Source organism: Boleophthalmus pectinirostris, unplaced genomic scaffold (assembly GCF_026225935.1).
Source record: "Boleophthalmus pectinirostris isolate CB_2022bp ecotype Guang Dong unplaced genomic scaffold, ASM2622593v1 HiC_scaffold_14, whole genome shotgun sequence".
Lineage (NCBI taxonomy): Eukaryota > Metazoa > Chordata > Actinopteri > Gobiiformes > Gobiidae > Boleophthalmus > Boleophthalmus pectinirostris.
The window spans coordinates 1,273,853-1,289,647 of NW_026571047.1; the positions used below are offsets into that span (position 1 = coordinate 1,273,853).

Sequence of the window (15,795 nt, forward strand, 5' to 3'; positions counted from 1 at the left end):
TAAAATAAATAAATAAATAAATAACATACAAATAAAATAGAAAAGATTAAATAAATAAATAAATAAATAAAAACAAAAAATATAATATAAAATTTAAATATAAAAAAAATATATATATATAATATATATATATATATATATATATATATATATATATATATATATATATATATTATATATATATATATAAAGTAAGTTCAAACATTTGACTGGGAGTGTAATGAAAGTAGTGATGTGATGCAGTCCTTATGCAGTACTGTGTACCTGTGTGTTATGGCCATGTCATAGAAAGAGTCCAGTGTGTACATCCACAATAGAGGCTTTGCACCATCACATGACCCCTATAGCAGCGGTACCTACGCCACCATGACACCGGGCACACTATGTCATTGACTTCAGCAGCATCGGAGAAACATAGGCAGGTTTTGTTGTGTATTTGGTTGTTCTAGACACAATGAAAGGGGTAAAACGAATCATTTCTTCACTATTCCTCTGGAAATGACTCATCAGGAGCTCAAACAAGGGAATTATCGAAAAAAAGACACGGATTATAGCTAGCAAAAATAAACCACGAAGAGATTTCCAATGGTACCATCAAGACACCTGAAGTTTCATCAAGGTATTTGCTATTTAAATTGTTTCATAGCTTATTTAATGAAAGAAGCACATTTACTGAACAAAAATTTCATCAATTTATCGAGGAAAACCCGCACTAGTTTACGAATCCACACTGGGCTCCTGTGATCAACATAACGCACGAGTCGAAGAGTCTGTGAGCCGAACCTCGAAAGAATCAGCCATGAAAAGATCCTCACGAACGTTAGAAAGATCCGCTCGCAAAAAGCAATTAATTCTAGAAGACATAGTTGTGGATAAGTGAGGCAATAAAGAAAACATGGATCCTACGACAAGTGACATGTTTATATGTGCGTTGGAAAATACAGTTTCTACTGCCACTCACACTGCAAATGTTTTCTTTTTAAATTTTAGTTCAGTAAATGTGCTTCTCTCATTAAATAAACTATGAAACTATTTAAATAGCAAATACCTTGATGAAAGTAACGTGAGTGTGTCTTGATGGGACTATTGGAAATCTCTTTGCAGTTTATGTTCCCGTTTTTTTTTTCGATAATTCCCTTGTTTGAGCTCCTGATGAGTCATTTCCAGAGGAACAGTGAAGAAACGAATTGTTTTATCCCTTTCAGAGCGTCTAGAACAACCAAATACACAACAAAACCTGCCCATGTTTCTCCGATGCTGCTGAAGGCAATGACATAGTGTGCCCGCTGTCATGGCGGCGTAGGTACCGCTGCTATAGGGGTCACGTGACGGTGCAAAGCCTCTATAATCACTGTTCCCATTACTCAACATATGAAACCTGGAACAGTGTATTTCCCTCAAGATGTGTAATTAGAATGTAGTATAAACTCATCCATAACCTTGTTTTAGTGCAGACTGTGTGGAGCAGAGGAGTGACATGTTTGCAGTACCCTCTTTGGACTTAAGTGTTCAAATAAAGCTTTATGCATACATTTTTAAAGCACATTTAGGCGCTGTTTGTGCTGGAGATTTAAGGCTGATAGCTGCTACGATAAAAAGGGCAAATATCAGTGGTCTGTCTCTAATGGTGTGCATATTTTCTTTTTATTTCTGGTGTAATACGATAAAATTAGAGCAGTAGAGGGTAGAATGAGTCACTTCGATTGCTAATTATTGCTTCATTCTGCAGTTTATTTGTTGCCACTCAGGCCTTTTAATGATACTGTATTTAAAAACGCTTCACTGGGAAAATCCTGCTTTATTGTTCATGTGTCAGTGGGATTAAATCATTCACTATTTAACTTCTTGGTTTGGGGTCCATCACCTGCTTGTTACTATGGAGATGTCATTGCTCTGCCTGGAATGTTCCACAGTGTGACTTTAAACATCTCTGCTTTACATTTATTCAATTACAGGTGGTTTTATAGCTCAAAAATACTCAGAGAAACAGGCATTCTGACTGTGAGTGGGGTCGCCTCTCCACAGATCTGACCTGTAACTTGGTCTAGTATGGTTTTCATGAAGATAGAAAGGTTTAATGCCATACTGTATAACATTCCAGATAAAGCAATAACATCTTCATGGAGAAAAGCATTTGACGGACGCTCTATGGCAAGCTGTTTTAACACTTAAACACTAAACTGGATATGTATTACAGGTATCTCCAACTTAGTTTTGTAGTCAAAAAGAAAATTTCAGATATCCACAAAGTTATTCTTCCTATCTGTAACTGACATTTTAGATATCCACAACGACATTCTTCCCAGGACAAATGACATCACCTTTGCCATTCATATGTATAGGTTTCAGAATTATGAATATATACAATTCAGTTATGAATATCCACATCGTAAGTTACAGATATCTGCAACTGGATTATACATATCTGTAATTCCGGTTTGAGTTATCTACATTTTGATTCTGACTAGTCCTAACTTAACGGTTGTATGGAGGATTTTTTTTGTTTCAAATTGTCAATGATAGATTATAGAGGTGCAGTAGCCTTGTAATTATTATGACCAAAAAAAAGAGAATAAAAATTCATCAACTCTGGACGTGGTGGGGCTAAACATTTGCTATTAGATAAGGAGACTGCCTCGTTATCTGTTAGCTGACAGGCTGTCAATCAAACTCCCTAAGTTTCTAGTGTAACTGACTTGCCTGCGCGCTGCCATTACGTGGTTTACGTACGCCTGTCACGCAGTCCACAGACGCAAGACGCACAGATGCTGTTTACTCCACCAACACAACAGTTCTTAGCAGCTTTTTTGACCTATATCTTCCTCGCAGTTAGCACAAAGTCTGTTGCAATGGCGACAAGAATCTACAAGCAGTTAACCACAAAAGAAAGTCCATTTTTGAGGTTGCTGAAAGAAGAAAACCAGCGCAACATTTGAAAAATGACAAACCGTCGCTGGATTTCTCGTTCCTTGGAAAATCCTCTATACAACCTTTAAGTTCAAGATATATTTAATTCACCTCAATTGAAGATATCTACATGCTCCTTTTCAGATATCTTAAATTAAGTTTTGACTAGGCCAAATGATGTTGCAGATATCTCAAACTGGTCATAATTTAGTTGTAGATATCTCTTATACCAACTTTTAGATATCTTGTAATGAATTTTGATTAGAGATATCTGAAATTGGAGATATCCGTAAATTTCATTGTGCCTAATCAAAATATAATTAGAGATTTCTTGAATTGGAGTTTTGAAGAGGCAAAATGATGTTACAGAGATCTATATGCAAATGATCCCTCTTTAGGCGGGAGCGGAGCATTTCCACGTGGCACCTGTAGCTGTTAACGGAAAGTTAATTTATCAGTGAGATTGCCAAAATGCATCTTACTGTCTTTTTCTTAATGGACTCTAGTGAAAAGTTTGTTGAAAATGATATTAAAGACAAAAGCTAATTTTAGCACAGACAGTTGTTATGCCTTAGAGATAAATGAATTTTTGGACAGAATGTGCACTGCTAGTAGCCCGAGACAATTTGGTGCTTCTGTGTTATGATGTCATAATGACGTTTGAGATATCTTTAACTTTCTGCCTAGTCAAAACTGCAACTGTCATTTATGATGTGTGACGAGTTGAATGTCATTTTCAGTGATGTAATTGCAGATATCTGTCATTCTGTTTTGCCTAGTCAAATCTGAACTGTAGATATCTGTAACTGTCCTTTTGTCTAGTCAAAATTACATTACAGATCTCTCAAATGACAAGTCCCGCTATCCAAAATGAAATTATGCCTAGTCAGAAAGACGTTGTTGATATCTCGAACGTTAATTCCGGATAGTCAGACTTTAGCGTTTAAATGTTAAAATGACTTGCCATGGACCCTCCACCTTTAAGTAGTTTCAGTATTCTTGTTATATTCGTCTGGAGTGATATATCGTGCTTCAGAATGTGTTCTGGTGTCTGATTTACCTGCAGGGGCATTTCCGGGTCCATTTCAAACTTGGGCACCATCTTGGACCAGGGTTCAAACTTGTTGCTCTCGGGGTGGATGTAGTAATCGAACACGGTGCCGTGAGACGGGAACTTGACGTTTTTGAACTGAGCCACCCACCACTGGCTGAACTCCACTCTGTAGTCCACGAGCTGCACACACACACACACACACACAGAGCACATGCACACACAGAGCACACACACACACACAGAGCACACACACACACAGAGCACACACACACAGAGCACACACACACACAGCACACACACACACACACACACACACACACACACACAGCACACACACACACACATAGAGCACACACACACACAGCACACACACACACAGAGCACACACACACACACAGAGCACACACACACACACACACACACAGAGCACACACACACACACAGAGCACACACACACACAGAGCACACACACACACACAGAGCACACAGAAGAGAGTGGTCAATAGGACATGACCACAGACTCTTCTGCTCACAGTTATGGATCTGGGCTTTGATGATGGGCAAACACAGCAGCAGTCAAACATGTGGACACACCCTCTCATCCAATGTTTACTACTTTCTACATCAAACATATGATGTAAGACATATGGAATTATGTAGGATATTGACTGCAAACCTTTGGCCTTCTCTCACTGAGCTTCATGATGAAGTCTCCTGAAATAGTTTTCACTTCACAGTTGAACCAAGTCAGGGTCAAGAAATGCCAAAAGTGTAAAGCAGTGATCAAAGTAAAGGTAAAGGCTATTTTTAAAACACGTTTGGAGCTAATAATAGTATACTAATAATAAGCTGTTTTTATTAGGTTCTGTTTTTATTCATATGTTGTTTTATTGTTTTTAATTGTTTCTTATTCAGTTATGTTCTGTAGCACTTTGGTCAACCTATGTTGTTTTTAAAGTGCGTTACAAATAAAGTTACAGATGCAGTTTGAAGCTATTTTGAGATGATTTCTGTTACTATATTGTTACTATTAGGGTTGTCCCGATCCAATCACATGATCAGAAATCGGCACCGATTACGTGACTGCGGACTCGATCTGGACTCGGATGTTAATGTGCCGATCAGGTATCGGATAAATAATATACATATATAACCGTCTTCACACCTGTGCGGCCGATGGCGTCGTCGCACGGTGCTGTTTGTTTGTATGATGCACAAAGGAGTTGGAGTTTTTGGCGGGAAGGGTGGGAACAGCGGCATGGAGCGTCTATTGAGCGGTGGGGACCAATGTTGCGGTGCGCTCTGCTGTGGGTTTGTGGATGTGGTGGTGGTGCGGGGGAGAGAGGCTGTGGGGCTTCTGTCATTTTTATTTGGTAAGATTTTGTATTATTTGAATATCATAAACGAGCCTAAATGTTTAAAATATAATGCACATGCAAACATACAATATCAAATATACAAAGTGTAAACTGTGCAGAGTCGAGTCTCAGGTCTGATCTGATTCTGGTCTGGTTCCTGTTTTGTCCAGTTCATTAAGTTTACTATGTTACACATTCCAAGACCAAACTGTGAAAAGTCAAGATGGTTCATGGTTAGAAAATTTTCGACAGTTGGTTTTTCAAGTTTAGCCCAAATACTACATGTTGAAATCAACATAATCTGATCCCCCCCAAACATCCTGGATCTTATTCTTTGCTCTTAATTCATTTAATAATTTTTATAGAAGTATTGGATCGGGACTTGGTATCGGCAGATACTCAAAATCAAAAGACTCGGACTTGGGGGCAAAAAATGTGATCGGGACATCCCTAGTTACTATGATATATTCCATTTGTGTCATTCATAGTCGTAATGCTTCAGTGAGAATCTACAGTGTAAATAATCCTGTATTTCCATGAAGAAACATAAATGTAAAAGTGTGTCCAAACATTTGACTGGTGGTGTAAACGGTGGAGCATAGTCACAAGATCTCACGGCATAAAACTGACATAAATCTCTCCTGATCTTTTTCCATTTAGTTTACATCAATTCACAAATATGAAAGGCCAAAACGTCGCAGGGGATCACACAATGATTTTATTATAAATCATTTGAAGATCTGATCTCGTTCTCGTCTTGTTCTTGTGGACCTGATCTGGTGTCTTATGGCGATGGCGTGTGGTCCCGCCCTCTGCAGCGGGCACACGTGTTGGCAGCAGCTCAGGGGGACCAGATGAGAGATGGCAGGTCTATCTCTCACCTGGAGCACCCACAGCTACCTGTCTCCTCCACTCAGCACCACTCTCCACTCAATAAAAGCACTTAGCATTTAAATGTATCTGTGATGGGAAAATAAAGTGGAGAGCGTTTGTGGCGCAGGAGAGTGGTTTTATCCCATACGTCGCACAGGCACACTACAGTACACCTCTAACTGGATTGCTTAGCAACTGTCGGCCACAGGCTCCCGCTGATTTACATTCACTGAGCTGTGTGCTGTCGGCCGGGAATCAAGTCCACTTCATTTTCAGATGAATATCTCCATTTTGAAAAACCTTTTCCTTACCATTACTTCAACCCCAAATAAATCTTATATTCTGTTTATAAATAGCACATTATTACACAAGAGCCACTAGAGACGGAATCATAGACACAGACACACAATATTCATAACACTAGTGTGAGCTGATAAAGGGGCTGAACTACAAGATTCAACCACCTTAAAACAACATAACATGGCTTAAAGAGCTCAAGTAGAAAATGACACTTTTAAACTGGCAAGGATTCAATAAAATGATCTGTACGTTGTTCCAAAGAATGATGCATTTGAACATGGTTTAAGGATCATTTATAAGGCTGTTAAAAGTATCAAAAATAAGATTCTAATAGATCCTAAAACTAGTCTTTTCAAAATTAGATCACGGCAAACACAGTCTGATTTTGAGATACTCTTTTGAGAAAGTATTGATTGAAACATTCAGAGGACAGAAATGAACCTTTCCTGAATGTTTTTAGAAAGATGTTGAGCTCATACACATACACTAGTATACACACATGCACCACTATAGAGAGTTTTAAATGTATATATTGTGACAACACTACTCGGAAGGTGCTGTATTGTCCAAAGGTTAAAGTCTGTTCAGATGTGATCACAGTGAATGAGGCTGGAGAGTACAAAGTACAGTTATGACATGATCACTGAACAGTCCCATGGGTGTGTCTGGTTTAAGGTTACACATGTGTGGTTGATCTCGCCTCACTGTCGTGGGGTCTCTGTCCCCACTATCATCGACAGCAGTCCTGTCTAAAGCCTTAAAGCCAGAAAATCTGAAATAAAAGTTTTGCATTTAACCTTATTAAAAGGCAAATTCAACCATATAATTCCAAACTCCCCTGCAGCTCTATTTTAAAGGTCTAATATTATACAAAATGGATTCATGTGAGCTTTAAGCCATGTTATAATGCTGTACCTCCAGGGCTGTAGTGGGCGTGGTACACGGGGGTACGCCGTCCACCCACTTCTCCCGACGTGAGATATAAAAAAAATTACAAATATAAAATAGCTACAACTTAAACCAGGATTGAACCAGGACATTATCAGGACTGAACCAGGATTGAACCAGGATACAATCAGGACTGAACCAGGACTGAACCAGGACTGAGTGTTGGTACGGGACCGGAGGTGCGCCCACGTAGACAGTCGGGTGACCACAGGTGCAAGGACCGGCGCAGAGCTCCACACCACACAAGGCTAAGTGCAGCAGTCGTGTGATTGCACTTTGCAGACACCCTGCTCCACAGGCTCTGGGTTCTCTCTCTCGCTCTCAAGTACAAGATTAGTCCTGGTTTAGACCTGATTTAGTCCTGGTGTAGTCCTGGTTGAGTCCTGGTTTAGTCCTGGTTTAATCTTGATTTAGACCTGGTGTAGTCCTGGTTTAGTCCTGGTGTAGTCCTGGTTTAGTCCTGGTGTATTTAGTCCTGGTGTAGTCCTGATTTAGTCCTGGTGTAGTCCTGGTTTAGTCCTGGTTTAATCTTGATTTAGACCTGGTGTAGTCCTGGTTTAGTCCTGGTGTAATCCTGGTTTAGTCCTGGTTTAGTCCTGGTGTAGTCCTGGTGTAGTCCTGATTTAGTCCTGGTTTAGACCTGGTGTAGTCCTGGTTTAGTCCTGATTTAGTCCTGGTGTAGTCCTGGTTTAGTCCTGATTTAGTCCTGGTGTAGTCCTGGTTTAGTCCTGGTTTAATCTTGATTTAGACCTGGTGTAGTCCTGGTGTAGTCCTGGTTTAGTCCTGGTGTAGTCCTGGTTTAGTCCTGGTTTAGTCCTGGTTTAGTCCTGGTGTAGTCCTGGTGTATTCCTGATTTAGTCCTGGTTTAGTCCTGGTTTAGTCCTGGTGTAGTCCTGGTGTATTCCTGATTTAGTCCTGGTTTAGTCCTGGTTTAGTCCTGGTGTAGTCCTGGTGTATTCCTGGTTTAGTCCTGGTGTGTAGTCCTGGTTTAGTCCTGGTGTAGTCCTGGTTTAGTCCTGGTTTAATCTTGATTTAGACCTGGTGTAGTCCTGGTGTAGTCCTGGTTTAGTCCTGGTTTAGTCCTGGTTTAGTCCTGGTGTAGTCCTGGTGTATTCCTGATTTAGTCCTGGTTTAGTCCTGGTTTAGTCCTGGTGTAGTCCTGGTGTATTCCTGGTTTAGTCCTGGTGTGTAGTCCTGGTTTAGTCCTGGTGTAGTCCTAGTTTAGTCCTGGTGTAGTCCTGGTTTAGTCCTGGTTCATGTGTTGTAGTCTGTGCTTTATGTTCTGTAGGTGATTATAAATGGCATTAATGTTGATAACATGATTTCACATCATTTTGTGTAAAAAAAATCAAATATTAATGATTTTTACTGGGCTGGCGTCTTTATGTTTGTTTGCGGGGGAGGTGGTCACATCGAAGACGTCACAAAGCACATACCCCCACATAAAAAAATCCGACTACACCCCTGGTTACCTCATCAAAAACATACCTGAAAACATTCTAACATGGCAGAAGGCTCCAAAAAGTGGATTTTGCATAGTACCCCTCCTAAAATAAGTGTGGATCAGCTGGAGACTGCAGAGCGCCGCTGGCAGTGACCCTGATCGTACCTGGTCATGGAACAGAGCCCCTCCAAAAGCCCAGACGGCGGCAAACACAAAGTAGAGCTCGTACAGCTCTTTGGGGCTGTCCGCAGGGGTGTGCTCTGGGGTCAGTAAACACTCCAGCAGGTAACACAGCATCTGCACCTGGCTCTGCTCCGGGACCGGGATCATCCGCTTAAACCTGCACACAACAAAGCAACTCCCAAACTCATTATAACAGTCTGGAGAGTTAGAGCCGGAGTTCACATCACATCACATTATATACACATTATATAAGGCTCAAATTAAGGCATTTTCTGATTCATGTAAAAATGTAGTTTCTTCATCACACACAGACCTGGAGTTGTGTTTTGTTTCACTCACACATGTTTAACACACAAATCCTGCATATTTAGGTTATAGAAGGGTCAGGTCAAGTGGTAACGGAGGGAAACAGGGGCAGATTTTTGACATTCAAATGTCTCTTATTCAGAAACTAGAGGAACTATTGAAATAAGTAAAGTATCAGAATGTAGGAAAGAGTTAACACTCCAACAGGGTCAAGTTAAACCTGTGATATTCTTTCAAGTTGTTGACAAAAAATGTAAAAACTCATGTCGGTAACGGAGGGAATGAAATATGCAGCACTTTTTGGGCAATAAATACAAACAGTGATAACTCTTGGTTCTCACTTACATATCCTTAACAAACTGGTTTGAATATTTGCTTCATATAGTTTTCTACCATATGGTACAAGATTAGGTTGAAAAACCTCTTACTTTTTGAGTAATGAGATTTTTTATTAAGAAAGGTCATGGTAACGGAGGGAAAAGTAACGGAGGGAAAACTGTGCAAACAAGTAGAAGGTGCAGGATTTTACATCATTTGTCAGCTTTTTTCTTCCAAATACTTTAATATTACTTCAAAAGGAAAACTTCAAAAGGAAATTATGTCTATAAAATATGTCAGTCCTTCCAAGCAAATTTTTATCATTTTAAATACTTTTTTTTTTTTTTTAATCATGTCCCTTCATCAACAGTTCAAAGATGGAATAACACAAGATATGATGAAATACATCCATTTATTTACATGATTTGCAGGTCTTTTAAAATTTGGGAAATAATTTTTGTTCCATGTTTCATACATGGTCTGTTTAAAACGTATGGAACTTTAGAACCAAAAATGGTACAGAAAAAAGGTCAACAGTTTCATAAACTAGAGTACATATGTATCTGTTCAATACAGTTTTATATCAGATGCATTAACTTGAATTTTTGGCCTTGCTGTTTACTTCTGCTTGACCGGGCCCAGAGTCATTGAGATATTCTCTCAAACAGAAAAAAAACAAAACAAAACAACCTTGTGATGTCATGTGGTAATGCAGCTCCACTGTGTTTTTACACTCCACACACTTTCACAAAAGAAAAAAAAACTTTAAAAAAACTAAAGAGTTACTCAAATGTGTGAATGAAACAAAACACAATTCCAGGTCTGTTTATGAGGAAGTGACAACATTCTAACATGGCTTAAAGTCAATTTTGTGTATCGTACGTTTCAAACTATAAAATGCACTGGATTATAAGGCACAATATCAATAATGTTGAATTCTCTCGTCTCTTTTCATACATAAGGTGCACTGGATTATAATGCGCATCAATCAGAACAAACGGACAACACTTAAGACTGATCCGTAGTCCAGGCGTCCACGATCCACTGGCAGATCATGGTGTAATTCACCCGGCGTTGCCTCCCTGTCTTGGTGAACGTGGATTATGAATATGAATGTGCGTGGATCATTTAAATTTAGATTTTTTATTTCCTACAAGGACGACTCAAATATACATTGAGTAATAATGTGTTTAATGTAGCTTTGTGCACATTTGTTTACGTTTTACATAAAAAAAAACAGCTCGCCCGTTGTGCTCTGATGTGGTCAGTTTCTGTCGGACTAAAGGACACGACTCAGTGGAATATGTGTGTTCTTTCTGTGACAACAGCAACAAGGCGATGGTGGCAGTGTGTGTTGAGTCGACGCAGAACTACACTTCGCCCTTTACTCCATGAGGCTCCTGACTACAGCAGCTGTAATGCTCCGACAATCCATGAAGCGGTGCGGCCTCATAGTTTACCAAAGTCGTACTAAAACATTTTGACAGATTTCTGAGCGCCGTGTACCACATAAAATCACTTCGAGGTCAGTAAGCACAACCAGAATTAATACATAAGGCACACCAGATTATAAGGTGCACTATCGATTTTTGAGAACATTAAAGGATTTTAAGTGTGCCTTATAGTTTGAAAAATACTAAAATGAATATTGTTCAAATGCAGACTGTTGTTAGAACACAGTGAAGTCTTGGCTCTAGTCACTGATAGAAGTTTTCAACATTTGTGCATTCAGCTTTTGTATATTTCATGACAAAGTACAACATAACCACAGGGACGTCTGGCTCTTGCCCCCATCTGGGAGTTTGACATCATCAGCAATCTCTTTCTAGAAACTGAAAACTACCAACAGTCTGGCATTCTGTCTAGAGATTATCATTTATCATATTACCATTATTTGCTTTTTTTGTTTTTTTTATATGGCTAAGGCTGATACGATTGTTTAGAATCCAGAGCAATGGTGGCCAATAAGATCTGCTGATATTTTGGAGTCGATATTTAGGGTAGATTTAGATTATTTTTGCAGTTTTAATGTATTACAAAGTCACCTACAGACCCTTTTTATCACAAAACTTCAACAGAACTGTGTAGTCACTTTATGAGGTGTTATCTATTTCCATTTAAAATAAAGCTTTGTGTGTATTTTTTAGGCAGCAGATTGACCAAAGCAAAATATGAGTCTGTGCTGGAAATTGAAGGCTGACAACAGATTTGCAGAAAAGTGCAAATATCAGCAGTCTGTCTCTAATTTGTATCTACATTTATCTATAAACAAAGAAGACTTCACATTAGTTTTAGTTTTGATTTTATTCCTGACAGAAAGATGAACTTTTGCCAAGAAATATTAATCATAAATCAAAACTGGTGCATTTTGACACTATTTGTCCTCTGATCCAAAGGTTGCTCTCAACACAAAACAGGTCAAGTCTCCACTCCCATGCACGATTACTGCCTTTGTGTCCTTAGGCAAGACACTTAACCCACCTCACCCCAGCGTCTGCGTACATTGGTGTATGAACGTGAGTGTGAATGGGAGAGTGGCTCCTTGACGTAAAGTGCTTTGTCTTAATACTTAAGACTGATCCTCAGCCCAGGTGTCTACAATCCACTGGCAGATCGTGGCGTAACTCTCCCGGTGTTGCCTCCCTGTCTTGGCGAATGTGGATTATGAATATTTATTTTATTTTTAAATTTCCTATGAGGATGACTCAAATATACATTGAGTAATAATGTGCTTAATGCAGCTTTGCACATTTGTTTACGTTCTACTTAAAACTTAAAACCACATGACTAATTTGCATAAACTATAAGCACTGAAAAAACAGCTCTCTTCTTGTGCGCTGATGCGGTTCAGCTTCTGTCAGATTAAAGGACATGACTCATTTACACATTGAGCAGTGTATGGAGATTTCCTTAGGTCTGTAACAGGATGAAGACATATCTATAATTCTAAGCATCTAGAATGAAAAAAAGCATGCTTTAATTTTTCATAACAGTTACATTTTCTTACAGGTTTTACCGCAATATTAAACAGCCTCTGCACATTTACTGAAATATGATCGCACCTCGTATTCAAGACAAGACCAAGACCAAGCACCATCAAGACCGAGACATGACTCATTTACTCTACGAGGCTCCTGACTACGGTAACCATAATGCTCCAACAATCCATCAAGCGGAGCGGCTTCGTAGTTTACGTAGTTTAGTTTTTGACAGATTTTTTTTAGTTTATCACAGAAAATCTGTTCCAGGTCAGGAAGCACAACCAGAATTAATACATAAGGTGCACCAGATTATAAGGAGCACTGTCGATGTTTGAGAAAATTAAAGGACTTTAAGCGCATCTTATAGTTTGAAAAATACGATAATAAAAGAAACAAGTCCGCTGAGTGCCATGTTATAAAACCGTGATGCCTAGTCACTGTAAACGTCATCACAACAAAGCAGTGTGAAGCTGTGAGCACCTCCTATTGATAGCTGCACATCACACTAGCAATGAGTAGCAGATGTTTTTTTGTTTTTTTTCATTTGTACCAAAATGGCGTAACGCTGCTGGACCCTAAGGAAGTGCAGACGTTACAGTGGGTTTGCACCAATGCAGAAAGAACAAAAATGTGGCTGTTTGCTTCAGATGTTCCAATCAGTCGGAGCAGGTAGAGGGTGCTCTTGGAAAAAGGATCAAAACTTAAACACAGTGGATTCCAGGCACTCCAATAAAGTCGAAAAAGTAAAAAAAATCACATGAGGAATAATATAGGTAAAAGGCCTTTATTTGAACGGCCAAAGCCAACATGTTTCGACCTTAACTGGTCTTCACTAAGGCCATTACGCCCTGATGAAGACCAGTTAAGGTCGAAACACGTTGGCTTTGGCCATTCAAATAAAGGCTTTTTAGCTATATTTTTCCTCATGCAATTTTTGACTTTTTCGACTTTTTTGGAGTGCCTGGAATCCATTGTGTTTAGGGTTTGTACCAGTGTTGGTGAAAAAAGGGGACTGATCAGCTATATGGAGTCTTGAAAATAAGTGATTCGATTGCTCAAACATGCACGAATCACTTCAAATACAACTTCAGAGAGACAAGAAGAACTATAACATGTTTGAAAGTTCTGCAAAGTCCATTTTTCAGAATAGGTCTGCTTTACCGTTCCATGAGAGCTATCTCAAACTGTTTCCAAATGCAGTGTGTGTAGTAGTTTTGAGGGCAGGGGGCTTACTTTGTCCGCTGTGCCTCCAGACACGGGGGGAGGTAGTTGTCGAACAGAATGCTCAGATTGGCCTTCTCTGACTGGATCTCCCTCTTCTCGATCCAGCTGGCCACAGGAGGGTTCCAGCCCAGGTCTGCAGGGTTTATGTACAAGATACCTGCGAGAGAGGACATGAAAACAAACTTTAAGTTAAGTAAGAGGGCTCATATTCTCAAACAAGAAACGCAGGAAACAACATTATAACATGACAAAAAGCTCACAACAGTCAGTCTGACGTACTATAGATCAATTCTTGCAGTGAGACGTCAGGTTTGATATCTAATAGTGGGTTATTCCAGTTTATTTAGAACTTCAGTCAGCGTTACGTCATAATAGCTTTAGTCCTAGTTTCTATTTTCTTCTCACTTATTATTCAGGTGCTATAATAAACAAGGATTAATGGAGTGTACTTATGAGCTGTGTCCAGTGCTTATTGAATAGCTGATGACGGCTCACGGGGAGAATCACTTACCCAGTTAAATGTGATGAGATACAGGATACAGACTCATGTGGAGAGATACTAGAGCAGCGTGAACGCACCAGATGTTATGGCTCTATATTCTGCTCTACAGTTTGATTCATCAGCAGGATAATATTTCACCGCTTTGTCTCTAGAGTTTGAAGATGTTAGCTAAGGCCCTCTGTGCCTCGTAATCTGTTTGTATAGATTAGCACTAAGTACTAAGTAAAGCTTCTGCCATTTCATTTTAAGCAAATAGAAAGTAAATATATACAGTGCATAGTTAGCAATGTATAGAGCTTTCCTCAGGTCTGTAACAGGATGAACAAACATCTATAAACCGAATCATCCAGAATGAAAAAAACATACTTTAATTTTTGCAAAAAAAAGTTACGTAATGGGGTTTAAAAGGTGCAATGTGTACTGTATTTTTGGACTATAAATCAGCTTTTTTTCATGGTTTGCTTTACTTCAAAGTGGATCAAGTGTTTCTTTTCAAGCTCATAACATTTACAGTTACATTTTCTTTTTTTCTGGTTTTGCAGTGACATTGAACAGCCTCTGCAAATTTAACGGTCATACTGAAATATGATCGCACCTCGAGTTCGAGACAAGACCTCGAGTCCAAAACAAGATCGAGACCAAGTGCTATCAAGACCAAGAAAAGATCAAGACCAAGCACCATCCAGACCGAGAAAAGATCAAGACCAAGCGGCATCACGACCGAGACAAAATCGAGACCAAGCGGCAACAAGACCGAGACAAAATCGAGACCAAGCGGCAACAAGACCGAGACAAAATCGAGACCAAGCGGCATCACGACCGAGACAAAATTGAGACCAAGCACCATCAAGACCGAGACAAGACCGACACCAAATGCACTCAAGTCCGAGACGAGACCAAGACCATTTTCTTACTGGTTTTGCAGTGATATTGAACAGCCTCTGCACATTTACTTAAATATGATCGCACCTCGAATCCAAGACAAGACCTAGAGTCTAAGACAAGACCAAAACCAAGCGCAATCTAGACTGAGACAAAATCAGGACCAAGCAGCATCAAGACTGAGGCAAGACCAAGACTAAGCGCCATCAAGACTGAGACAAGACTGAGACCAAGTGCTATCAAGACCGAGAAAAGATAGAGACCAAGTGCCATCAAGACCGAGACAAGACTGAGACCAAGTGCCATCAAGACCAAGATAAGACCAAGACCAAGCGGCAACAAGATCGAGACAAAATCGAGACCAAGCGGCATCAAGACTGAGACAAGATCAACACCAAATGCACTCAAGTCCGAGATGAGACCAAGACCATTTTCTTACTGGTTTTGCAGTGATATTGAACAGCCTCTGCGCATTTACTTAAATATGATCGCACCTCGAAACCGAGACAAGACCT

At 39.6% G+C, this 15,795-nt stretch overlaps 1 protein-coding gene across 2 annotated transcripts in view; it reads right to left on the bottom strand.

The window, feature by feature from the left end:
• Positions 1 to 15,795, bottom strand: part of LOC110154053 (dynein axonemal heavy chain 9) — a 567,616-nt gene that overhangs the window by 404,962 nt on the left and 146,859 nt on the right. For both annotated transcript variants that reach the window (XM_020917987.2, XM_055150409.1), the window contains exons 41-43: positions 13,906 to 14,053; positions 9,050 to 9,224; positions 3,968 to 4,141 (exon numbers count right to left, since the gene is read on the bottom strand). In XM_020917987.2, the coding sequence (XP_020773646.2) occupies positions 3,968 to 4,141; positions 9,050 to 9,224; positions 13,906 to 14,053 (497 nt within the window). The remainder of the gene's footprint in view (positions 1 to 3,967; positions 4,142 to 9,049; positions 9,225 to 13,905; positions 14,054 to 15,795) is intronic.